The 27,260-nt window shown below is 47.8% G+C and overlaps 1 protein-coding gene across 1 annotated transcript; it reads right to left on the reverse strand.

The window, feature by feature from the left end:
• Positions 1-1,121: 1,121 nt before the first annotated feature.
• On the reverse strand, positions 1,122-26,970 carry LOC144169501 (uncharacterized). Its single transcript, XM_077698691.1, has 2 exons — positions 26,116-26,970; positions 1,122-6,264 (listed from the first exon to the last, which is right to left on the reverse strand). Exons 1-2 carry the CDS (start codon positions 26,834-26,836, stop codon positions 5,888-5,890), a joined length of 1,098 nt encoding a protein of 365 aa, XP_077554817.1. The 5' UTR covers positions 26,837-26,970; the 3' UTR covers positions 1,122-5,887.
• Between the last annotated feature and the right edge of the window lie 290 nt (positions 26,971-27,260).

Raw genomic sequence — 27,260 nt, forward strand, 5'->3', positions numbered from 1 at the left:
ATCATGTTTGATGTCATAAGAAGTGCGAGTATAAAACATGGCGTCAGCTGAAGCTGTGCTCAAAAAATCCGCAGCGGCCCGCAAAAATTTTTCCAATGGTTATTTGGTTTTCAGAACTGCTGCAACCAAAGCAGATAAAAAAATGTTCCGGATACGAAATAAGCATGCAAGATGCGTGGCAATTTCCCAAGATCACACAACTCTTTTTTTTTTTAAACCTTCATCCAGTTAAATTTCAACAGTTTTCTGCCACGACAAGCCGGAAAAAGTCGTGCAGTCTGGCGAGGGAACCAAAACGGTGGGACGACAACACCGGTAGTCTGCAATGCACAGACCTAAGGGCACTACCACAATCATCGCACAGCCCGTGTACACACAAAAAACCAAAGCATTCGTACACTGGCTGCCAGAGTTATTCATTTTCACCTGCTGCAAACGCTCCCAATTTGAAGCGACGCAACACCGTAACATTTTCGGTGTACCCTAGCATATCTTTATGATGGTGCCGTCAGTTTTAGGTAAATCACCGGTAACAGGGTGTCTGCTATTTGCGATTTTCACACTTCCAGTCCTGAAAAACGCCACCTTTATGTTGCAAACACTCACCCAACCACAATCACGAGATATTCGTTTTCTTTCTTTTTTTTTTTCAAAATACTTAAAACAGGTATGGCCTACACTTAATCAGGTACTTGAATTCTGCATACCCATAGCAGCCCTCAATGTATGAGCTTGGGCTTGGAAGGCATTCGCAGCTGAAGAATGAATAACTGTGGCATTAAATAAAAATACATACCGTAACAGGTGAAATGAAGAGATCTCAATACTGCACTCATGAAAAAACGGCAGCAGCATTGAATTAGAACAGCCCTACATCCAACCAAGAACATTTTGCACGAGATTAACCCAAAGTAACTAAAACTTCCAAGGAGAAAACACAAGACAAAAAAAAACACTTCGGTAAGGAGAGATGGAGAGAGCGCCACATCGGCAGCACTCTCGGAGGCATTGTTTGGCCGAAAGAGTTAATTTCTTGGAAATCTTAATTTATTTCTGCAAAAATATGTCGCGGGTATATCCCCATCAGGGGAAATATTTGCATATATGAAATTGTATGTATGTATATATATACAAGTATTTACACGAAATGGACAATGCTAAAACTGTACAATGAGCTGCAAAGACCCTTTGGGCTGTTCGCAGCGACACAGACACACACACACTCCAGTTAACTTACACATTTCTAGCTCAACTCCTTCCCTTTTGCATTCATGGTTTCGTTGCACAGCCAATAGCTAAGCACACTTCATAATTTGTTTAATCTTCCTTTCCTTCTGCACATTCATGTGTCAGCTTGTCGCAAATAACAGTAACAGAACAGGCTTTCATTTGTGCGTGAGCTACTGTCGATACGTCCGAAGCTGCGCAAGTGCAGGTGCAAGATGGGGCAGAAGAAAATCTCTCATGCATTTCTTGCTAACAATAACTTGTTACACGCAGCAGAATCACCGTGAGATTGTGAAAGGTCAATCGTTCTTGTGCGTAGAGCGGATCAGAGTGAGCAAACGTAAAAAGCAATATGCTTTGAAATATATATATACTATACGAATTCACAGCTTTTCATGTTTGCCCTGCCCCACCTCTGCTGTGCTTGTTTTTTTCTTTTTCTGCAAGGACTGCTCCTGCCAATAAGTGAAAAAATAACATCTCATCCACATTCACAGGCCAGCTCCACAGATGCAAAACAATTATGCTCTGCCTTTCGGACGAGCATGTGTCAAGAAGTGCACGTGCTTTTTATAGCAGGTCCTTTGTAGACGCGATTGTCAGAAAAAGGGCAAAAGCAGGGGTTCAAAGCCTCAGTTCAAAATTTTTTGCGTAATTATGGCAACCCCCCTTTTAAGGTTTCACCCCAAGGTTTCACTTTTAGTGCTTGTTACAATCCCCCCAAGTACCATCAATGGCACTGCTTGTCAGCTGGCATATATTTTGTAATATAGCAATAAAAGGTTGCCCATAGCTGCTGCTGCCATATAGACAATGGTGAACCTAATTAATTAAGCAAGTGTAATTGGGCCCATATTTTTCTGGTAATAGTACCGCTTTTTTGTTTTCCAGCAATGAGGGATTCTATGCTGCAAACAACCTACTCAGTTGATCTCAAAGCACTTTTGGAACACGGTAGACTAGAAAAAAGGCAGAAAGAAAGTGTGTATAGCCAAGAAAAAAATGAAGATCATGCAACATGCAAGAGAAGACTGTTGGGGAAAACACAAGATTGCATCGATAAAACTGCAGCAGCCTAGTTTTCCCATGCGACAGGTGTGGTTTTCAGAACTGTGAATGGCCAAATTCGAAGGAAATAAAATTTTTGTGCGGGCACCCTATTCTGTTGTGACAACTCATGCACATCAAAAAGTTTTGCAATGAATAGTAAAAGCGGATAGAAACTTCAGAGGTTAATATAGTGGTACCTGGCATAGGAAGTTATCCAAAATGTAACTAGGGAAATTTCATCACCTCGAATAGGAGCAAAATATAAAAATGTGCAAAACGTACGTAAGACAAAATAAATACAATGTGCAATATTCTATTTGCAGCAGAGGTGTGGCACAGATGCACGAAGTATGAAGCAGCTAAGCCAATAATGTGCCACAAGGACTACATCGATGAAAAAGATACACTGTCCACACCACTGGAGTGCTTGAGCATTTCATCACAAAAACAAATGCGCCGCTGCTTTTACCTCTAACAATTAACTGAAAGCACAATGAACGCATTGGAGAAAAAATTTGAAGTCAAAAAAGTTTAGACTGAACAATTTCATACCCCAGAAACTAAAAGAATAAGGTATCAAAAAAGATTTAAAATTGGAGAATCTTTGCTTACACCATTTCAGAGCCCAGAAAAATGCAAGTATAAGAAAACCTGAAGCTACAAACCTGTAAGCTTTCAACATTGCTAGTATCCGCATGCAAAAATTTAAAAGTGAATGAAAGGAAGAGCTTGATTGGTGACAAAAAGCTTGCAAAGGTGACTTAGTGATGTCATGACCCCACTAAGCAATGGAGTACGTGTAAAACAGAAATTATTAGCAAAAACAATTTCTGTAACACAAAATTCCCACCAAAAAAGAGAAAACCCGTATTTGAAAATGATGCATACCACTGCCCAGTTTAACAAGCCTCAAGAGTACATGAAGCATTGACGCAACGATAAAAGAGAACGTATGAACAGATGTATGTCTTAGGAGGTCCTTCAAATTTCTTAATGTGCTGCTATGGTTTGTGAAACAACGGTGTTTCTTAACAGTTTGAAACATAAAAACGTGAAGCCAACAAGCCTGGAACACTGTTCTGCTCCTCAAAAAGTCATCAATTTGCTGCAACCTGCTAGGACTTATACTCATTGTTGAATGAAAAATGCCACTAAAGGCTTTGCGCAGATTTACTCAACTAAAATGAGCAAAAGCACTCAAATGCTGTGAAATAAGCTGATTATTTGCATTTTCCACGTGAACGCAAGAACTGCTTCCTGTACGTGAAGGTACAATTTTTGTACGAAGCTTCTGGGCCATGGCAAAAATGTATAGACCATTAACAAGTAGACACAAACTTTTACATCTTGTTTCAGCACGAAATGTTTCGTGCCAAGAAGCCAGAAAAGTCACTTTATTTTCTTACTCATGAAATATTTTATCTGCGCTTAAACCCTGGACTTTCTCTTTGAATTCTTTGTGGTACAGAAACTTTGTCTGTGGCCCAGATACTTTTGACGATGACTGTACATACAAGTTTTCGACGTACAAGATTTAAGGAGTGGTGTTGCAGCCAAGTCTTGTTGGCTTAATTTAATGTTGGCAGTGCACAATCAGGAGCAAAGTTCCATTAAATTTACTACTAAACATTTCCATTAAAAATTCTAGCTTACAGGTCACCGTGATCCAACAAAACTAATTTTCTTTTCTCCTTCCGAGGAAAAAACGCTCAGAAATATATCCAGCATGAATAAACGTTGATCTAGAAGCTCAAGGCAGTGTTTGAAGGTAACCCCAGTCCAAACTCAACTCTACTGTTGTTGCTCAAAGCCGAACAAAAATGCGTTTTTGCTATTTGCCTGGCAATCTTTAACACATTTCTGACCCATCTTGCACCTCAAGTAAGGCATAGAAAAACACACACAACGAGACAGCAGTAGAGGACCAAGGAAAGCGCAGTGCACTCGCTCAGGAACATTCAGGCCCTGGTTATTACTGCTGGTCCTAACCAGAGCTGCACCACCAAGACCACCACATTAACTATGCGCAGAGAACCAAAGGCATGTTTGGCTTGGCTCTGAACCTTCTAATTTAAAATTGTGCCAAGTTCCTCTTGACTGCCAGAAACATAGCCCCACTCTGCACCAATAAAATAACCCTAACCAGCCTATTTACAGCCCAAAGCAGTTCCTCAACGACGCAGTTTACTTTGGCACATGGATTCTTTTCTTCTCCGACAGTGGCTTGGAAATGGAGTTATTGCTTTGCTCAGCAGGCGTTTGGGCACAAGTGCAACTGCAGACTAGGAGATCATTGCAAGAAGCATAACAGCAGCAGAGACCACCAACGTTTCTTCCCTCAACAATCCGACCTCGATCCGCAGTAAACCAAAAGGCCAGTCAGGTGACCTGTTTAGCTGATGTCGCACTTTTCCAGGCTTAACAAACAAGTCACACATTTGGATAACGGACATGAAAAGAGAGCACATGAGACTCGGTGTAATTTGCTTTGTTGCAATGCTTAGAGTAAGTGCAAATGAGCATGTATATTTGTTTTGTCTGTTTCGAGTTTGTAAGAAAATTATTTGCAAGTCAATGCAGCACTTTGTGTAGACTCTTCGCAAACCCGTTATCACCAAATGCGTGCTGTTTGCTCTGTCTGAAAATCAAAGAGGCTACGAGGAATGACATGCATAAATGCATGATATCCCAAGACACAACTGTGAGAGACGGGGCATCAGAATGGAGGTTCTGTAATAATAGAATGGCACATGAAGTGTGCAACCTTACTGGCATGGGGGGCACTTTAGGAATCAATGGCTCACTCAGGAATGATTTCCAGGAATAGATGTTTAAGCTGCTGCACAGCTGGCACCTGCAATACGGCGGCAACACTGCAATTTTGAACCGGTTCCTGCATTTTCACAGGCACCTAATCTCCCTTGTGCAGGTATTACTCAGGTCAGCTGGAAGCACAAACATTTCTCTGTTTGGCTTAATGGTGGGGCATTATGGAACATACCAGAATATTTTGCACTATAAATAAGGGCCTAGCAGCGTCAGTGGTTAAACAACTAGGTCGTATCCGTCAAGGGATGTGGAATTTTGGTCACACAGTTTCGGTAGGAGAGTCAGGCACATTTGTTGCTGGCTCCTCGACATTGCCAATATTGTGCAGCTAAATGTAAGGAAGTAAAAACGTTAGTCAAAAAATGTCACGGTGTACTGCCAGCCTCGCAGCTCCTCCACTCTGATGCCTTGCAGCTTCACTCCTGTGCCCTAACCTCCGGATTGCTTTCGAAGCCCAAAACGTGGCCCGACCACCTGCCTCTGCAAGCTGAAAAGCCTTGAGCATTCCTTGCCCTGTACCCTGCCATGCATTCGCGACCTGCAACGCCCGGCAGTGGCTACGATGGGGCGGGTGATTGGTGCCCATGCTGTTGTTTACGCGCCGGCCACTGACGCCTCAGTCGCCCGCCTACCATGGCGGACGACCTCCACCAATGTCCCAGCCACCTTCTCCCCCATTGGAGGTGGGAGGATTCATTCCCTCGGGAAGTCTTCTAGTCCCCAGCCGGAGACCAACGGGGACACGGAGGTGAGATCCACACGGCACGTGAACACGGGTCCATCAGTCGTCCACTTGCAGAATGTGCACCACGTGTGTCCGCGGCGGTGGAGGCTGGCCGTCGGCGCCCGACTTTATGGATTCGTGCGCGCCCACCTCCAGTGCCTCGCCCCAGAGCTGGGTGATCTTGTCGATGGGGTTGCGACAGCCCTTGCAGCGGCACTTGGCGCAGCTGCTGCCAGCCACGTAGCACGGGCACCGCTGGCCACAGCACGTCAGCTTTCCAGGGTTCAGGCTGGCCGCGCCGCACCGGCAGCCTCGGCGTGCCGACGCTGTTGTCACAGGCCGAGAGTAGTGCAGCAACGTCGCCGTGGGTGCCGCCGCGGGTGATGGGTTGTCGCACTCCGATGTGTCCGAATCGGCGCCCGTAAGGTCCAGCACTGCGCAGAGGGGACAGGACACATTTAAGCCGATGCACAAAATTAAAGCGGTAAATTTGTAAGTACTTGAGTGTAGCCGCTGCAACTGCAGAGTGGCAAGCCATTGTGACAGAGGCACGCAATCGTGGGGTTAATTGCAGGTGGCCCAAATTAATCCGTAGCCACCTATTTACAACAAGGAAGTAAGCTAAGTAGCATTCAAAGCAAAAAAAAAAATTGAGCATGCAAGGGATCTTGGTGGTCAACATAATACTCAAAACGAAAAACAGGCCCCCCAAAAAGAAGTGGGGCAAGGGGGAATGGGTGTGGAGAAAGTAGAGAAAGATAAAGTAAATGTTCATTAAATATAGAAAAGCCGAAATAACTCAATCAATTACTCAATAAGTACTTCGGAATGAAACTGTTCACAGTTCCGTTGTACAGACAGTCCATAGTAATGCACGAAAACGTTCTTTAATGCATTTTCGAGAAAAAGTGCATGTTATATTCGTCTTAGAAAATTACACCTATAACAAGTAAAATAGCTTTAATTGCTTTCACGTATAAAAGCGGACATGTTTTTTAGAGAAAACGACAAGACGCCCGGAATTAAATTACACACCAGAACTGTTGCAGACAAAACGGAAAGTCTGGGTTTTTTTAAAGCAGTGGAACACTCAGAGAATCAACGGACCTTTTTCTAGTACCGGCCCTTCCATCGGCCGCCACGGCGAAGTAAAATCGGCAGTCAAACAGGCACCCCCTCAAAAAAAAAAAATTGTGGTTGATTCTTCTGGCATAGGAATCGGTAAAACACGAAAGTGAAATGTGCAGTGAAATCTGCAGCTGAGCATTATTTGCGGGCCGACGGCTGTCTTGTGGGTGTTATTGGCTACGTCCTGCAGGCGGGTGGCTTCGTACTGGCGTCATTTCCGTGACGGATATGACGTCAGTGAAATCTGGGTGTATCCCGGCATAAAACACGTTCATGTTAATATACAAAACCCGAAAACGAACAACCCCAACTATAACGTACTCTCTATAGTTCTAAAGGTTGCTTCCCCGCAAGAACACTTTGTGTGAAGGGGTGCACCCTTCACAGGCCGCTTGCTTCCTTGTTCTGGCGTCACTTCCGTGACGGATATGACGTACCTCAAATGTTTGTGTATCCCGGAATAAAACACTTTCGTGTTAAAAAAGTTTCGGTGTAAAAAAAAAAAAAAACTCGTGCACGAAACATCCTCGTCGCTTAACCTTCCTCCTCCCCCACCCACCGTTCCTTCCACATGAAGGCCACGGAAGCAGGGCGAAGCGCCTCCTCCTTGCTTTTTTTACATTCCCTATGTGCTCGCAGCGTGGTCAGCTTCAAAAGTGTTCGCCACTTTCCTTTGTGAGCGGCGTGCGTGCGTGCGTGCGTGAGTGAGTGTGTGTGTGTGTGTGTGTGTGTGTGTGTGTGCGTGTGTGTGTGTTGTGTGTGTGTGTGTGTGTGTGTGTCCGTACGAACTAATCGCGAGCAGATGAACAAGCCGAGATAAAAAGGTGCAGCGCTAAAAAGCAGAACACACTCTCCAAGTGGCGCGCTGGACACACTATTCCACTCCCTCTGTGAGTGTCCGCGGGTACGCGCGACCCCTTCCCCCTTTCCCCTCCTCCTCTCACTGGGAGCAGGCTCTGGGGAGCTCTGACCCCGCAACGCAAGAAGCCGTTACGGACAGAGCCCTGGACGTCGCGGGGGCGCTTTGGGCCTCCGCCAGCCCCCTACCCTGAACCCTATGCAAAATAAAGTAGCTGTACTACTACTACTCTCCAAGCAGCAAGCGAGAATGCGTTCGTTTGTATACTCCCCTTAGCGACTGCCGAGAATGGCGGACAGCAGCGCGCGCATGCGCATATATCACCACTGACATCTACCATACAACTGGAAAAAGGCCCATTGCCGGAGCCCTCTGTTCATCGTCCATGCCTCTTCGCTGGCGACAGCGACTGAGGGCCCCGGGCGGTAGTGTATTAAAATTTTCTCGTTTGCAGATGCCGCCCACCGTATTGAGTTACGCATGCCGCGTAGCTCATCGTAGCTTCCCCGTGGCTCCATGCCATCTTCTACTTTAATCGAATAAGCTCTAATCCTCCAGCACGCAAAGCGTTTGGCTCCAGAGGCAACTCCATAACCGCGGAGATGTTAATATTCGTCGGTATCCGAGACATTCCGCAGCAGAAGCCGCCGATCCACTTCCCGAAGTCATTCCAGCAGACGGCAGGTTCAACAAAACCGCCGTGAAATAAGTTTCAACAGTCCCATATTTGTCTGCTACGATAAAACCACACACCTACAGAGTTCCATTGATCTAATTCACTCAGAAAAATGTTGTCACTAACTAAACGCACCCAGTGACACTGTAGCCCAGTGCTACGGCCCCGGTTCGATCAAACGTTCGTTTTATCGAACGGGCGAGCCGGTGCCCAGGGGCGGTATTCTCGTGCTCTGTCTGTTTTGTGTCAGTTTCAAAAGTGTCCGTTTTGAGCAAGCCCTGATTGGCTAAAAGCGAACACCCGGGTGTGACGCCATGCAAGCACTGCGGAGCTACGAGCCGCGGCTCCTCGGAGCAGACGATTTGGGGAGACGATTTTTCGTCGCCTTGTTGTTGGTTCGCTGGCGGAACAATAATCACATAAAAGATAGTTTAAAATAGGCCTAGTCGTTTAAAATGTGTTTAGAAGAACAGCTGCGCAAAAGTAAACCAAAAGCCCGCCTACAACTGGAAGTACGTCACAATAAAACGGACGCAAAACGGACGTTTTCAAAACAGACAAACACGAGAATACCGGCCCAGGTCAGAAAGGCAAATAGAAATAATACAAGCCGTTCAAGTCCAATCCAAGTCCAATCCATTGGGGTGTGCATGCGAGCACGCCCATCACGCGAGGAGAACACGGAAGCCTCATAAAAAAAAAAAAAAAAACACGAATAAAGAAGGGTGATTTTCGGTATAAACAGCGAGCGAAAATAGCGGGAAAAGCATTATACGTTTGCCAATGTAAACACACCATTAGCACGCGCTTCCTTAAATTACAAACAACTTATATTTGGCGTGCAGGTCTGGTCACTCCGCGTAGGACGGAGCTCGCGAGGCAGCGCTCTCGGTGAGGAGTCACAACAGGGCCGCAAAGGGCGCACTTTTTCCCCGCGAATATTCTCCCTCCGTGCAGCCTTTCAATCTTCGCGACCTCGATCATGGCCCGGTATCAGCGCACGAGGAACTGAACGTAAGCGTTGACTTTGCCTGTCACGGGGTTGCTCGTGATCCGCTCACGAACGCAAGCCGTAATCCCATAATCTATAGCCCGCTGAAAATGTGAAACTTTCAGACTATAACCAAAATAAACCCCGGACATGGCAGGCAAGAAGTTAGTCATGGCCTTGCAATGCAAGCGAACGGAGTCAACAAGCGAGGTCTATTTGCGTCTGCGAACTGAAGTTTACTAAATTAAAGTTATGTTGCTCTCACGGGAATGTCATTCTGTCTGACTTCGATGAGACAGCGATAACAGCAGCAACGACAGATATACAAGTTTTCTTTATTTCTTTTTTTGTGTGTATGGTGCGCCAGAAGTATACGCGTAATGTTGATGGTTTTCTGTTACCGTTTCAATAAAAGTCAGTTTACCAGCGGTGAGATCGAGGAGCATTCATAGCGAGACGAACTGGCGCCAAGTCTTCTCGAGGCCCACGCGGCGAACACCAGAGCTTCGCATTACTTCAGAGCAACTTTTGCAGGTATGGAGTGCTGCCTGCTCAGGAAGTAACCACCATCCCGGGTACCTAAGAGGATAAACTAGATGGGTGCAACCATGCCAGGAAGACTCTTTGGGACGCAAACGGCACTCCCTCACCAGAGAAGGAACTGGCCACCCTGGTGCAATAACTGCCCCCTCCCCCTCCCTGATTGACCAACCCAACCCTCGGCCCTCCTCAGCAGCTGCAGAACACCTGACTCCGGCGGTGGTCAGGCCAGCGATAGAGCAGAGGGTGCTAAGAATCTCTGGGTGCGTACAGGACGTCAATGGAACTTGACCCTGGCAACGTTCAACGCACGCGCCCTGTCTTAGAGAGGGAAGCACATGTACTACTAGAGGAGCTATCGGACATTAAGTGGGATATTATAGGGTTAAGCGAAGTTAGAACAACAGGGCAAGGCTTCATGGAACTGACTAGCAGACACTATGTGTGCTACTGAGGACACCAAGAAAAGAAAGAGCACGGAGAGAAATATCAGGAACCATGGAAGGTTTCTGTAGCATCAACGAAAGAGTCGCGATAGCAGTAATCAAGCTAAACAAGTGATACAGGCTAAAGATAGTACAAGCCTATGCGCCAACAGCTATCTACGATGACGAGGCCGTAAACAGTTTTTGCGACGACGAATCAGCAATGAACGAAACAGCACACTTCACGATTATACAGGGAGACTAACGCAAAAGTAGGTCAGAAGCAAACGGGAGAAAGGTCAGCGGGAAAATTAAAATAGGCATCAAGCAACAGTCGATACTCGAGGAGATACACGGTGGGATTTTCGGAGAGAAGTACAAGCCGAGGTTAATGAATACATTCTTCTGCAAACGAAAGACTAGGAAATGAGCATGGAAAGGTGCTAACGGTAAAACAAGAGACTAAAGTAGCTTCATTCTAAGTGACAACCCAGGTATTGTGCAGGACGTGGATGTGAAGAAAGATTCGGAGCAGCGATCATAGGATACGGTCAGGTGCGAAGTAAGGCTGAATCCCAAAATAGAGTTAAGGAAACTGTGTGAAAAGTAAGAAACCCAGCATGGAGTAGCCACGAAGCACGACTTTAAAATAACCCTGCAAAACAAATGCGCGCTTTTAACCGCGCAGAACGAGGATAGTGTAGACATGCTAAACGAAAACCTAACAACGGCACTCACAGAATAAGCAGCAGCTATGGAAATAGTAGCCAGTAGGAAACAAACTTAGAAAACAAAGGAGCTAATTGCAATACGTAAGAATATGAAAGTGTCGAGTACGGCGGGTCAAATTGAATTATCCCAGCTATCGAAATTGAAACGAACGAAAGAAGCAAAATGAACGACATTCGAACGTACAACATGGCAGTGAGCACATCCTTTTCTCCTGCTACAGTGCTCTAACCTCTAGAGCACTGTACTCCTGCCCCGCTGCCCAGCAGTCTCCTCATTACCCTAACCCCCCTCCTCCGAACTGGCGAGTGTGGTTGGCGTCGGCGGCCCTCGTCGACCAGCGAGCCATGATTCTTCTTGCGGAAGAGTACGATGCATAGGTCTTAATCTGACCAGAAATAAAGTTTTTTCTCTCTCTCTCTCTGGCAGTGATCGAGGAAACGCTCGGAAATGGAAGGAAGCTTAAGTAAAAGAGTTTAGCTATTGGCAAAGACAATGTATGCACTTAGAGACGAGCAGTTACACATAACATGGACCAGATAATAAAAGCAGCGGAACGATCTTACCTCATGCTATACGCCAGTGACGTCAGACCAAGGGAAACTACTAAGTGTAAAGGCGATGTCCCACGCGATGTCCCACTTCGCGATGTCCCACTAGGAGCCAAAGACGAGGTAGAAAAAGCTCTCACGGGCATGAAAAGAGGAAAAGGTGCAGATGACGACGGCATAACAGTGGATCTTTTAAAGGAGGGAGGAGATACCACACGGGAAAAGCTTGGCGCACTATTTTTCAGAATGCTTAAGCCATGCTGACAAAATAAAAGTTTGCTTTATTTGAAATATTTGGCGTTTTACAGTGCCCCCGTGCTGGTCCTGAAGCAAACGATGCTTTATTCGCTTAGAAATTAATGAATTAAACGTTTGATTACCCCACCAAACCGTGCGTTTCGTGACGTCTACGATGACGTAACAAGGACAGGTCTTCAAACGAACGTTAGTGCGCTGTTTACTATGCAGCGGACTGCGGAGCGCCTCAGTCCTCCTAGAGGGCGCCACTTTACTGCGTGGGACCGTTGTCTGCCTATGCTTCGTTTCTGACCGTATTGGCATCTGGCTTGTTTTTGTTACGGTAGTTAGTAATCCTTTCGTGAAACATGGCGTTTGCTCGACAAGCAGGGTCACGTAAAACAATGTCGCTTACGCCAATCGGCCTTTGTCGTGTGAGACAACCCCAGAGCGCCAGACTGCTGTGCAGCTATAACAAGCTTAGTGCGCGTAGTACCAACAGCAGTACCCATCGGCACTTCTATGCTTACGTGTACTTTCGTAACTTACACTGTTTACGCAACCATTCTTACTGCTATAAAAAGAATGTGCCTACATTTAAGCGAAAATAGCTCGTTCTGCAAGCTTATAAGCCCTGCCAAACTTGGGTTTGCTTTAGCCGACCTCAGCCAATCGCACAGCTGTGCCTGTTACGTCATAGGTTCTAGTACGGGAAATGTACTGGTGAGTCGCATGGCTATTCACTTTTCTTGTAATTATATAGCTTATTTGAGCGACGTTTACGTTAAGAGTGGTGTCAGCTAGTATGATTCTAGCGAGGCACTTTCGAATGAACCAAACTTGTGTTGTCTGCATGGCCCCTTTAAGGCTTTCTCCTCAAAAATACAACGTGCCTTGTTTTTTTTTAATCCACTTCTGTTTAGCGCTATTTGCCCCAGCTGGCCTTGCGGCAAAAAATCCAACCATCATCATCATCCTTCTCCTCGTCCTCAAAAATACAATCGCTGCTTATCCACACTTGTGTCTACACATTCCTGAAATGCATTCAGGAGGGATTGATTTCAAGATATAGCTTACCATGTGCGTCTGGAACATCACCCGCCCCAGGCTTATACCCCCACATGTGCACAATGTTATGCTCGGAATTTTTTTCTCCTTATTAAGACAACGTGTAATTACGATTCAGCAGAAGGGGCACACCGAAGACGTACACGCCCATCAGCCTACTCCCAGATGTATAAGGCTCCTGCGCTGGAGGTTTGGCGACATGCAGCGCCCCTAGCGGCCGACGCCCCTGGGTACTAGAAAAGCAGACGAACCTCATCGCCCTCCATGTGTTCATGTGTTTTCAATTATAAGCCAGAGCGAAAGTTAGTTGTACTTAATTTAATCACATTGTGGTGCATTTAAGTGACTGCATACTGAATAAAATGCCCTTAAAGTAGTTGCAGAGCCTCAAGAAAATAATATCCGCTACAACAAGCCGATTTCTCGGCTTTCTTTTAACCGAGCTGTCGCGATCTTAGCGACGTTGTGCAGTATTCCCAAGTCTAACTTCCTGACGACTCTTTCCGTTCTTTCTTCTGGCGTACCGTTGACAAACAGTTCGCGCGTATACCATAAACGCTGCTCATCCTGAGGTAACTGTAAAGGGTTGCTTCAGCGGGAGCATATGCAAGACGACGCGAGAAGCGCAGCCTACTCAGCTGACAGCGCTGGTCAGGCACCGCCTTGAAAACTAGTGGAAATTTTATTTTGTATTTTCGCAAACTAAATGATTCTTGCTTAACATTTTACGCCATACGATTTACGAACGGCAGGATACATGCATACTAGCGAGTATGTGAGGCAATAGCGTCAAATAAACAAATTAAGCGCAATTAAAGGACGCAAAACAAGCATCAAAACACATGTTCGCTACTGCGGAGATGTGTAATTCTATATTTACATAACATAACACAGCCACATACACGGTGCGCGGCCCAAATATTTACACGCGATCGTCACTGACTGTGTCGGTTATATCTACTGCAGGGTCGGCAACCTACAGCCTGCGGGTCGAATGTGGCCCGCGGGGCTGTATTATGCGGCCCCCAGCACGCCGTCAGAACCTCCACCCCTCTCGCTAAAAATCTGAACGCTGACACGCCAGTTTTGACCTTAAACAGTGTTTGACGCTGAGACAAGGACAGAAAATTGATCGCTTCCATCTGCATTGTTCCCCATATTCACACTTTGCCAGATTATTGACAAATATTATTGGCAATCCGCTGAACTTTTTCTCTTTGCCTTCAACGCCCCCCCCCCCCCCCTCCCCCTCTTACCTGATTGGCCATCCAGCCCTCCGCCGTGCCGACTTCATGCAACTCGGAACTACACCTGAATACGATGCCGATTCTCATTCTAGTCTGTAAGTGCAAACTGGGGATATATGATGCAAGAGCATAATTAAATAAAGTGAGAGCAAACTCATTTCGCCCGGCCACTTTGTTTTACGGCCACTACTTTCGGAATCAGAAAACAGATTTCACGCTTCTGACGCTCGCTGCATTTTGTCACTAAGCCACGCAATGAAACGGCAATCTAGCGCTGCACCATGTAGTCGTAACGGCGACGCAAAGCAGCAGTGTTTAATGAAAGTACACGCATAGTGCGCATGCACGTACGCAAAAGCGCGGGGCACCGCTGCAGACGAGCCTGCAGTCCGCCGGACTCGCAAACGTTTACTTGGGGAGCACTCGTCAAGCACTCCCAAATAATGAAAACCTTTGTCACTGAAAAGAAGAATATACAACGAATGCATCCTGCCGGCCATTACATATGAAGCGGAAACTTGGCGCCTTACTAAACAACTTGAAAGGAAACTTAGGTCGGCTCAACAGGCCAGGGAACACTGTTAGGAGTAACACTGAGGGACAAGAAACGAGCTACCTGGATCAGAGAACAAACTAAAGTTGACGATATCATAGTTCAAGTAAAGGAGAAGGAATGGACTTTATGTAGTTTGACGAAATGACAACCGGTGAACCACCAAGGTGATTGAATGGATACCAAGACATGGGTCTAGAAGAAGGGGAAGAGCGATAACTCGATGGAGAGACGAAATAAATAAATTCCGAGGCTAACAATGGACTCGAACAGCGCGGGAGAGGAGCGTTTGGATGTCGATGGAGGAGGCCTTCGTCCTGCAGTGGACCTATAGTTCATACCACAAGCTAGGTGCAGCACTGTGGAGGCTACATTGTAGTCAACAGTGCGCCCACTGAGGGCGCCTAACTCGCTGTGAAGGGGGTCCTGAAAGGACATTCCCTTCTCCCCTCTCGGCAAGTGGAACCGCAAGGCCCCGGCGCCTTTTGTCGCTTCCTTCGCGGTGAGTTAGGCGCCCTGAAGGGGCGGGCTGTTGACAACAATGTAGCCTCCACGGTGCTGTACCTAGCTTGTGGAATGCTATAGTAGGCTGTTGGTGACGACGATGATGATAGTAAGCGCTTGTACTGTGTAGTTCTCGCTTTCGGCTTGTGTTCTTTTAAGCTTCCATTTCAATATAACGATAACAGTTTCATTATGCTTATTTACCATCCCCCAAGTCGCAGCAGCTCTAACCAGCTAGCCAAAGCGGAAAAATGTGCAACTAGAAAATAAAGAAAGGGAACTCCACGCCTTCAGCTTTACGTGAAGCCAAATCTACAAGTCATCGCCGTGAACTGTCATCAGATGCGAGCTTGACGAAAGCAAAAATATGTCCGAGCCATATTTTCAGAGTTGGCGCGCGATGGCGGACGTTCCCCGCGGTGCGACTCGGCCGCTGGCGCAGGATGGTGCAGATGAACGAGCCTGAGAAAAAAATGTTCAGCGCAAAATGACGCGAATGCCGCCACAGTTCCGCCCCTGCTGTTATCACGCGTCGCCTCTGCAGATGCTCGCGCCTTCGCTAACGAGGACCCGAAGGAGAAGGCACGATTGCGATAAAGGTGACAGCACCACACGCAGAAAAACTGCACGCTACAGTAAAATACGGTTGCTGATTTTCTTCATTGTGAAGTTCTTTATTGCGAAGAAGAAGTCACGAGAAAGCTCTTAATGCAACGTATTTCCTCACAAAATGTACCTAGCAATGCACTCACTGCGCGACGTAAGCCTTTCACTACATGTATGCTCCCTTGGTATCAATTTTGCGCACGGCCTTGCGCACATAGGGACTCCCTCGGTAAAGCTTATACCACTGCCGCCAAAAAGTTACGCGAATGCTGCCGCATTCCGAAGCGTGGGCTTTGGAAGTATATTTCAACGTACGGGGAAGGGGGGAGAGAAGAGTAATCCTACCCTCTGCGCGGCACCCGAAATGCGCGCCTTCACAAGTGATGCAACCGACATCGTTGATATAGTTATGGGAAGGAAATGATTTAACACCCCCTGTGCAGGAACACTGTGTCAGTAAAAAAGTTACAAGAAAAGAAACAAAGATTGATTTGATGATTTGATTGATAGTAGGGTTTAACGCGCCGACGCAACGCAGGCGATGAGGCGCGCCGTAGTGGAGGGCTCCGGATTATTTCGACCACCTAGGGATCTTTAACGTGCGCGGAAATCTCGTACACACGGGCGTTTTTGCTTTTCGCCTCCATCAAAGAAACAAAGAGAATCGGGAATTAAATAACAACTATTCTTGGCAGACGGGTCGTATGTTCTGGCAAAATTGAGCTTCGCGGTTTGGACCACACGAAAGCGAAGCTTTCGTGTCCTCCCTGCTGGCGTCTGTAACGCGTATACGTCCTGAAGGAAAGCCAACTTTCTCTGGCGATGATGATGATTGCGAGTGAAGTGCAGCAAAATTAAAACGCTTCCCTGCGAAGCTCACCGACAGCTCCGTTACGCCACCCCCCCCCCCTCCCTCCCCCCTATCAGATTCGCAGACGGCGGTACGGAACTTCTCCACAGGTATTATTTCCACACCCGCAGTTAAATTCAAAGATGTGATCCTCCGTTGGATTGGTCGGCCGATGTCGAAACGATGACCCGATGCAACGATGGCTGGCTGGCTGGTGGTCGACGGCACGTGGCAAACGTTGAGTTACTCCATATGTACACTTTATTTACACTACGTATTTACAACTTTCAAGGCTCATGATCGCATAAAAGAGGTCGGCAAAGCCCGCGTCGAGCGGGGCTCACCGCTCTCTCTCCTCTCGTTTCCAAAACATCAAACTCTCGGTTTTACCACCAAAACCCCGCCCACAACAGGGACGTCACAATTTCAGAGTGAGGATGGTCCATCGATTAGCCCACACTAGACCACACCTCTCTCACGCTCTTACAGAAACCCGGAGGTATACCGCAAAACAAACATAACCCACATGAAAATCACCCAACCAAAAGCAAACCTAGCGCCGGCCATGGGTTGTCGAGCGGTTCGTCTTAAACTATTGTCCATACCGTGCGCGTCTATAATTATGCCCCACGCCGCCAAAATTCCTTTCCTTTGGAAACACGTGGAGCGCCTAACAAAGCCTGGTCGCTTACCAATTAACGCATCCCTGCCACCAAGTCGCCAGGATTAGACGTGCGACAAACGGAAACTTCGCCCAGTAGCTTTGAGCAGTGCAACTGCCGTAGACAGAACGTCTGGTGCCCTCTTCCTATGTTTGACCCCTTGACTGACTTTCAGCACCCGTCCGCTTCCGACTTTCTCGTGGCGGTAATTGCGGTCGTCAAAATGTCAACGGTTTTCCTCCTCCAGTTTTCCAAACGAATTAGAGGAAAGCCTCATTCAAAAGCTTACATCGCTTTTAACTGTTGTGGGGTGACCGACGCATTTGCATAAGCCCCCTCCGGGCCCGCTCGTCGTGTGAACACAAAAGCGCGGCGAACAAAAAAGAACCTTCCGCGGTTCCTCCTGACGCCCCTCGCGCCCAAATCAGCTCGGCCCGCGTGAAACAAACACAATAAAGGCAAACAACACGCTATACCTAACGAACGATAATCTAGTTTCCGGGCGGTATTAAATTAAGTGAGGTGCGCGAACTTAACACCCGCCTTCAAAATTCTTTCAAAAAATCCCCCCGACCAACCCGTGTCACTAGTATGAACTCCGGCCCATACTGGTATAGGCGCTAATGAGGCGGCACGTGAACATGCGTGAGCTGCGGTTCTCCGGGCTCCCGCTTCTTTTACACGCATGCACGACGTCCCTGAGCTCAGCCGGTCAGCCCTTCTTACTTATGGGGACATTGCACAACACTACCGCCTCCTTCGCAGAAGTTAGCACCTCCTCATCCATCACTGACACCGCAGGCCGCGACATATGGCGCCTGCTGCAGACACACACTTTCCCCCATAGACAACAACTCGTACACTCACACCCACATCAATTCTCTCTCCCTCTCTCTCTTTCTCTCCCCCCCCCACCCCTCCACTGCCCTTCATGCGGCGCATTGGACTCTCACTATCAATCCTTATGTGAATTTCCAAATGCCCCCTTTACCCCCTCCCTACTCCTTCCCACTGGGAGCAGGCCCTGGGAAGCTCCGATCTAGCCGCCCAGAAGGTGGCGACCACTCGGGCCGTGATAGTCGGAGGTCCTGTGGATTTCCGCCACCCCCCTCCCTGAGCCCTATGGTGTCAATAAATTGTCCCCCCCTCCCGAGGTTTATGTGCAGGAGAGGAAGAAGGTGACGCAAGCGTGCGACAGCGCAACGTAAATATGCCTACCGTAATGTTGTGAGGTGAACATTGGCAGCCGTTACCCGCAGGCCGACGTACGATGAATATTGCGTTGCTCTGGGTGCCGTAAGGCACGTTAGCCACGTACAAGACGTTACACCAAACTTCCCTTTTGAGGTTTCGGACCGTAAACTTAACGTCACATCTTGGGGCTTAACACCTCAAACCGGCACCACTCAGAAAAAGTGCTCCCTGAACGCTGAACAGCAGGTACAAATTCGCTCAGTACACCCCAAAACCAAACGTTAGGCCTACGGAGTGCACACCTGATAGTTGCTGCGGGTGTTCTAGAAGAAGGGGGTGCGTACCCCCAGAGTAGCATATGCACGCAGCGTGGGATTGGCCAACCAAAGCAATCCATCACGAGAAAGCTTCGCGTTTAACCATCGTCATCTTAAGACGCAGGGGTGCATGATTTTTTTATTCGCTTTTGTCTTTTTTTCAGAGCTATGATTTGTCTAATCGTGCCGAAACCAGATGGAGGGGTGTGGAGGGGGCTCGAGCCACCACAAGTGCGCTTTACTGCTGTTAGGATAAGAAGCGCGCCATTTCAGAGGATCGTCATCACGAGCGTCTACAGCATCTACAGTATCCACAACCGTGGGGCAGTGAACGCGTTAACAAACCAGCGTTCGCCCATTCTGCAAAACTGCAGCCAATCTGAAAGCCCTTTTTCCGTGACATCATCGCCACTCTCTTATAACGATCGTAGCCCAATACCTCCCAGCCGTTAACTCGCGACTACGACGGCAGCAAACGTTATCAACGTAATTCCGCTCTCGCAGCCAGTCGAGTTTGCCCAATGAGAGCGTTTTAGCATATTGTTACCGTGTTTGCGGTACCGCCGCAGTTGTGCAGGTAGCGACATCTGATGAATTAGTCTCAAGGCAGATTACTCGTAATTTTGTTGCTCATATCTATTTGCTTTCGTTTACAGTAGCTTGAATGTTCCACTTTTCTGACGAAGCGTTCACAATAACACTAGTTGATTTGAGAATACTGTATTCATCACCTGTAGAGCCATCGTTAGAGGCGATGGTAGAGCTTTAAAAAGAAAACATGTTGGTGGCGCCATCTACTGAGTACAGTTGGAATCACGGGAAACTAGAATTTACGCCCGCGCTAAATATTTCGGCAATACATGAGCAAAATATGTTGTAGAAATTACTCGACAACCTACGCTACCTTTCCCAGCACAATGTTGGAAGTCTGAAAGCACTTTGCGAGCACAGAAACTTATCTGAACTAGTTGAGGCGGGCGAGGCTTAGCCCGAGTAGGGGCGCCCATTTTGCTCGCCGATCTAAGAAAAAATAGGCGTTTATCATGCTCCTGAGCATCATGTAAAAGGAAAAACGTAATAAACAACGAACTAATAACACTTTTATAGGCTGTACCAAGCATCAAGCGCCGAGCGCACTGCATTTGCTGTAATAAATACGCCAGGGTACACTTCGTCTGCACAGGAAGCTCGCTGGCGACGGTAAAGCCTGTGCCGGTAAGTTATCGTTCGCGGTAACCCTCGCGCATGCGCAGTCGACTCCCGCAAACACGGTAGGCGGTAACGCAAACACGGTAATGCTATGCAAAAAATCTCGAACCGGTCACCTCTAGAGAAATGCGTGGGTTCGTTCGTGCATTTTTTTTTTTTTTTTTACTAAGACGAGCTGTACATTTATAACGAGCTTCGCTTCGCAGCACCATTTGCAAAATGGCCCGAGCGCTGGCGGAGGAGCAGTAAGCCATTCCGGCAACACTGTTCACCGTCATCATAAAGGAAGCGAGAACAGCGAAAAAGCAGCAAACGCAGAGCAGTTAACGTACGCCGCGGCGTAATGATGGCATGCGCTTCTCATAAAGTTGTTTTTCCCATAACTGGCTTGGAACTTACCCTTGCTGCTCTTCCTTTTTTTAAAGAGCAGCGTATTTCGGACTTTTATTCGACGAGGTATTCGACTGACAGACCGTACGAGATCCTATAATTTCAGCGTAGAATACCGTCGTCTGGGATGACGAACAGCAGCAAACGAATGTAGGATTTGTTACCAAGAACGAATAGCCTTACCGCTGCCAACTCGTTTAGTCGTTGAGTCGTAATTGTGTTTATTCGCTGCGTCCTTGCCCCATCGTAGTTGCGGCTGGCCGCTATGAACGGAGTTCAACGGACTATGCGGGGCCTGTTCTTCGCCGAGTGCTTACATTGCGGCTATTCAAACTTTTTAAACCATTTGCGGAAACGACGAAAGCATATATACTTAAGAACACTGCTCTTGACTCCACGAAATATTCCGAACAAAATTCCGTTGCATTGCAGACTAGTAAAATATTGTCCCTCATCTCTTGATTGCTGCGATCCATCTTTTTTCCGCCTGTATGCCAGTTGGAAACACTTGATAGTACACATGAAAATAAGTTATGGAGGTTATTAAACATGCGATGCATTTTCCACCTCTATCACTTATATAAGCAGTACAATTCGTGCATTGCGTCAGGAGGTCCGTATTTAAAGGTGTTGTGCCACCAAATTTTAAGTCTGTAAAAAGCCTGCTGTAGGCTTCCTCTGCATGCAACGACCCTCAACACGAAGTGCTGGGTACAGAAAGCGCTTAATATATATTTTAATTCGCTTCTAAAAATTACCTAAATGCTCTTCTGGAAATCGGGACCCATCGCTAGCGCCACTAACCATGACGTCAGTGAATTGCCAGCGCAGCAAAGTTTGTGACGTCACACAACGCTAGCGACTCGAGCGACGTGAACGTGAACTCCAGTTACCACAGTTTGTTTGGTCGCTTGGTCGTATCGACACACTATACCGATACGACGGCGACGACGACGCGACGCCGACGAGTCGTTAAAACACCGGCCAACTGCCGAATTGCCAGACCGCGTTGTCACACCACGCCGACGGCGACACAAACACGTCGGCCGATGGAAAGTCGCCGTAGTGTGACTGACTCGCCGACCGAAGACGCCAACAAAACCGGTCGCCTGACTGGTCGCACGACGCGTCGTCAATCGACCGAGAAGCGAAAACTACGCCCCGACAACATTCGTGCCGCAATGAACGCGGCTCTATTTTGTTAGTTTCTGGAGGGTAATAAACTCAGTAAGTTCCATGAAGCCCATACAACTCAACACTAGCGCTAATGCGATCCGTATTTTGGCGTTCGACGCTTCGGCCGTGCTCTTCGGCGACGCCGCTACCCCGGAATGCGTGTGCGATCGGCTCGCCTGTAGAAAATATAAGGTCAGTTTCGTGCAGAAGCACAGTTACGTAGGGTAATTTGGGTGATAAGAGATCAGTATCGGCAAAGGTTTTTAACGTAAAACGTAAAACCAAAGTACGGCAAGCACTATCCCTTCAGTGCAAAATCGCAGTCGCAGCCGGGCACACTTATTTTTGCGAGCGCTTTCGCAGAAGAGCAGAGTTGATGGCGATAAGCTGTCGCGGGGGCTTCGCGGAACCTTGCTGCGCAAGCGCTATTTAAAAAATGTGAGTTTACAAGCCAGGAATTCTGTAAACTAGCTAGTAAACACCAACGCAGGACTCCAAGGATGGGCCTCCATCTAGTATACCGGCTATATCGCGGAGTCGAATCGTTTGTTCGCTGGCTCAGTGGTCTCGCGCGTTCCGCCCATCCGGTCAACGTTGCCGGTTCGATTCGCGGCGGGGGCGGCTTTTTTTTTTTTAGCGTTTTTTTAGCATTTTTATGGTTTGCACATCCATGGTTTTCATTTGTCTGCATCCGAGGATGCAGACAAAGAATCCGCGTCGGAGCTGTCGCGGCTTGACGTGACGAGTCGGCGTGTTTACTTCCGTGGTGAAGCACGTATGTGGGGGAGCAGACGCCGCAGTAAAGTCGCAACGTACCGCAGCGCCGCCGTGGCAGAGCCTCCTCGCAACTCTGTGACGTCACTGCTTGAATCGGCGCCCAGAAACCGAAACCGAATCCTGTTCACATGAATCGTGCGATCATAAATTTTTCACTCAGAATATGTGCGTGTGAGAGCATGTATCATGCTTTCTAACGAATTATAAAACGTGTGCAACAAAGAATGCACAAGCAACAAATTTGGTGGCACAACACCTTTAACATCGAGATTTACAGGAACGCAGGATTCCGATTCAGTTCGAGTACAGCGTGGTCGCTGCAGGGTACGCGCCGTTAACACCACGAGAGAACGAAATTCGCATAATGTAAATACAAAAAAAAAAAAAAAACCTCCTAGACTGCATTCCCGATCTACTGCCGTTGAAATGTCAAAACAAGCGAACACGCCTGCAGGCTCGAATTTTTTGGCTGCCCCAACACAACCCTCCTGCCTGAATGTTCGAAACCTCGGCAGTGATGATCCGCACTTGAAAGTGTACCATAAAACTGTTATCAAATAAAAAAAAAAAAGGGAGGGGGGGAGGGGGGGGGGGGGGGAAGCCGGGCGCATTTGCGGTTCACAGATGTTGGAACATCCATCGGCGCGGGCAGAGCGAAGCACGAATGCGGCTCGAATTCGCCTGCACCGAAACCACTCTGCTGCCTAAATGCATTCGGCGCTAATAACGGTGGCAGTCGTGACCGGCCCGTGAAACGCAGCTCTTAAAATAGTGTATAAAAAAGTCGCATTGCCTTGGAGATTGTCAAATTAAAACTGGAGACGGACGTACGCGTCGTACGTACCCTGCGCCCAGCAACACTGCACGTAAACGTACCGCTTCCAAGAGGTACTCAGCAGTGCGTGGGCATCGCGCCTTACAATCGCACCGCGTCTTAAGGCCGATGCGTGGGCATCGGCCTTACATCGCGCCGACCACTAGCAGCGTATACAAAATAACCAAAAATTTCTTTATGACACTGCAGAATGGTGAAGAGGTGAACCAAAAACGCGGAACCGCCAGGGCGTTCCTGCGCGACGCTTCCTTTATCATGGCGTCGTCGCGTTAACCACCAGCGCTGCCACCATTGACTGTTCAGTGTGGCCCTCCTTTTTGCAAAGGGTCTATTAAAGGGTATTGAAGTCTGAACGTCATACACACAACCCACTTTCCTGAAGCATTAACCCCAATCGTTTTACTTTACAGAAGACATTTCCGTTTCACCTGCGATACAAAGTCACCATGCGGATATGCCAAGCACACACCGCGTCACGAATCCTGCGGGCGCCCACAGACACGTGGCACTGAAGTTTGCCGCCCCAGCAGCAGCGCCGTTTTACACATGGCGTAATTTTTCGTACAAAATATCCCTCACGCCTCGCTGCCTCTGTCAACAGAGTTCAATCTGCGTAAAAGTCACCGGCCCGCTTGAGTTATCAACGACCACTGTTATCACGCGCCAAGCTTCTACCAACGCCCACAAAAAGAACGCCCCTATAGGGTGGCAAGGTAATTTATTCATTTATTTTTATTTGTTTTGAAAAGAACTGCAAGGCTTGATAGCAGGCCTTAGGCAGGAGTGGGCATTCGGAATGAAGGCGTCTAGGGCGACACAGTATAATGGTTTGTCAAAGTAGAGAATATTACACGGGGTCAGGGCGGATTTCGTAGCCGGTCAATCAGGACGTAAATCAGAACAGGAAAGGAAACATCGATACGCCCTTTACAATTTTTTTTTTTCTTCTCGGCGTGTCTTACAACGAGGGACCTCACTGCAGGCGCGCAAAACGTTGGCACGCAGCGTCCGAAACTGCTTGATTACGGATAAAAAAATCGCCTTTGTTTATCGAAGCCCTAGCGTATATTGCGGATAGACTAAAATGATGGTGGGCTCGTACTGTCGTGATAAATTCTAATACGAACAACGGAGCGCGTGGCTGTCAGTACATGCCACGCATCCTGGCGACGGGCCGCGCATGCGCAGTGCGAACAAGTTACGAGAGTTTGTGCCCAACGTTGATATGGAAACACCGTCGTTCGGCGTTTTGGTTTTGTCTTCGCACCGCGTTAGACGCCCGCTCACTCACGCGTTGTCTAACTTTGTTGCTGCGATGAGTGAAAACGGCGCCCGCAGATATATATTCCTTTATTTTTTTTTATTTCGTGCTGAGCGCCCAACGGACGATACGAGCGCCCAACGGACGATACAACGGACGCGTCCATCTAAATCAATACGATGGTCTTACCATATCAAGTTTGGTCACGAACTCTTGTAACTTGTTCGCACTGCCCATACGCGGCACGTCGCCAAGATGCGCGGCGTGTACCGGAAGCCACGCGCTCCGTTGTTCGTATTTCGATTTATCACGATAGTACCTGCTTCTGTATAGTACAACGTGCCTGTGGTGGGCTGAACACCCGTGCACACTAGTTGTTCGGGGCGGAAGATGCCTTCGCGAAGCGTGCAATAGCTGCTTGCTTGCGGGTGCTACTAAAAGCTATCAACTAGGTTTACTGCTAATATTTTGTTTGGACACGAGCAGGCGTGAACTGAAAACAGTAGCTCCGCAGATTTTCCTCCTCCCTTATTGCACACTACAAAAAGAATAACTGATCAAATGAACAAATTACCACTTAAAGTTGTACTGAAAGTAACTTTGCGGCGACTAAAGGAACGCGTTTTCTACAATAAAGATCATTTATCACGGAGTAACTGATAAATATAACTCATATTAGAACTAGAAACGGCCATCAGCGCAAGTCAAGGTATGAGCCGCTGCGAGTAATGAAATTAGGTGCTCTGCTTTGAAGGAAACTGGGTTACTTTCACACAAAAGTACAAGCTAAAAAAATAATAGGAAACAGAAAGACCTGTGAAGCCAGAAGCGAAACGCTCCGAGTGAAGAAAAGGCACAAGATATCTATGAAAAATGAAACACCTCCAGCTTTACTAGCGCAAAGGTCAATTTAAAAAGCCCGCACTAGCTACGGTATCGCCGGCTGGTGTCAACTTTCAGAAATACAACACGCGCGGGGTGGTACCGCGCGCCGCAACGCGATAGGAAAAGAAAGCTAGGACGCTCCAAGCAGGCAGCCCTGGAAACAAGGGGGGCCAGTACTATTCAAACTATTTCTCCCTGACCAAATAAACTCCACGCGCGTTTAATAGTTCACCACAACCCGTTAATAAGCGTTGACAATTTACAAACGAAAGCCAGGGTAACCCGCACGCAAAACGGCACGAGCGGACAGCGTCTGTCAATGACCGCAATGGGGAAAACCGTTAAGTTTACTAGTTTAATTCAAGTGGCAAATTCACTGCGGGGTAACATTCATGCTCGGCTAATACTATCGCATCAAACGCGTCCATCTAAATCAACCACGCTCGTCCGCTCACAACACACACACACACACATGTGGCGGCAAAGGCGCGTTCACGAAACCGCAAGCTGTGTTTACCTGAGACGCGGGCGCAGAAGTGTCCTTTGCACTTCCAAAAACAAGCACTTTGTGGCGCGAAAAAGGTGAAAAGGTCAGTAAGAACTGACAAGACGTACCTTTGGGTATTTTGATCAGCTTGTACGGTGCGGAATTGGCGCGCTCGTGAGCTATCGCGATGGCATCCCCATTGAGTAGCGCTGCACGCCGCGTCCCGTTGACAGTTTTCGTTACGGGAGCCACAGCTGAAGTCCGATTCACTACACGTGCTGCCTGGGCTGGTACTGTTGTAGATTGTGCTGGTTTACTCGCTGGAGCTAAAGACGGGGAACGCGAAGGCGACGCTCCGAGGGAAGGCACTGCCGACGACGTCGAAGGAAGGCTCGTCGACGTCGGCTCTACCAGCCGAAATTCATCGGCCAGCCGCGATCCTTCGACCACGATGTCCCTAAGAGTCAGATTCGTTCCCCCATCGAGTGAACCCCATTTCATCACATATTTCGCTTGGTCCAAGTAGCGGCAAACCCTTTTGTAACCCATGAGCACGATACGCAGCTCGCGATCCTCCGTGTAGCCCGCGGTCGTGTTGTTACAGTCGACGCACGGCGCACTTAGCCGCATCGTCTGCCCGACGCACACCTTGCACACTACGTGTCTGCACTTAAAAGCCCTAGAAGACATGGGTACGACTATTAGGTTTGAACACACACAGCACACAAGCGCCTGTCGAAGCAGGGAGAGCAGGCGATATATGTCAGCCCAGGCAGTGGGGCTCTGGTCGTTGAGATCCGATTCGAACACTTTTCGACACGCTTCGAGGTAGATATCCAAAGCGTTCATGATTCACGGTGCGGGCTTGCTTCGGAGGTCCCCCTCACGCCCGCAAACCACGAAAAACGTACTTTTCAAGCGCATTTAGCGCTTGTAACATGGCATGTTTTGTTTATGGAGAAAGCGATGTCGCTGGCGCTGGGGCTTTCGGTTTCGCTTTGAGGCATTGCTGGTCAGCTGTTCGCGGGCTCTTTGCGCCTCGATGAGCGTCGTTTTAGGCCGCTTTGGAAAGCGCTTATTTTCTAGAAGTAGCTTCAAAAAGAAAAATTTTCCTTTCCGGAGATTGCTTAAAAATATTTTTTTTTTCAAACAAGAACGCAGATATTAACAGCTCAGGAGCCTGCAATAACGGAGCAACCTGTGATGCCGTCTGCTACATTTCGTTTTTTTTTTTTTTTTTGTCTTAAACCGCAATTATTGCTGCGTGAAAATT

This window comes from Haemaphysalis longicornis, unplaced genomic scaffold (assembly GCF_048455015.1).
Source record: "Haemaphysalis longicornis isolate Haplotype H1 unplaced genomic scaffold, Haemaphysalis longicornis Haplotype H1 scaffold_2, whole genome shotgun sequence".
NCBI lineage: Eukaryota > Metazoa > Arthropoda > Arachnida > Ixodida > Ixodidae > Haemaphysalis > Haemaphysalis longicornis.

Coding starts and splice junctions, on each gene's coding strand:
- LOC144169501 (XM_077698691.1), bottom strand. CDS start 26,836: ATGAACGCTTTGGATATCTACCTCGAAGCGTGTCGAAAAGTGTTCGAA. Junction 6,265..26,115: donor GCTGATCAAAATACCCAAAG/GTACGTCTTGTC, acceptor CCCTCTGCGCAG/TGCTGGACCTTACGGGCGCC.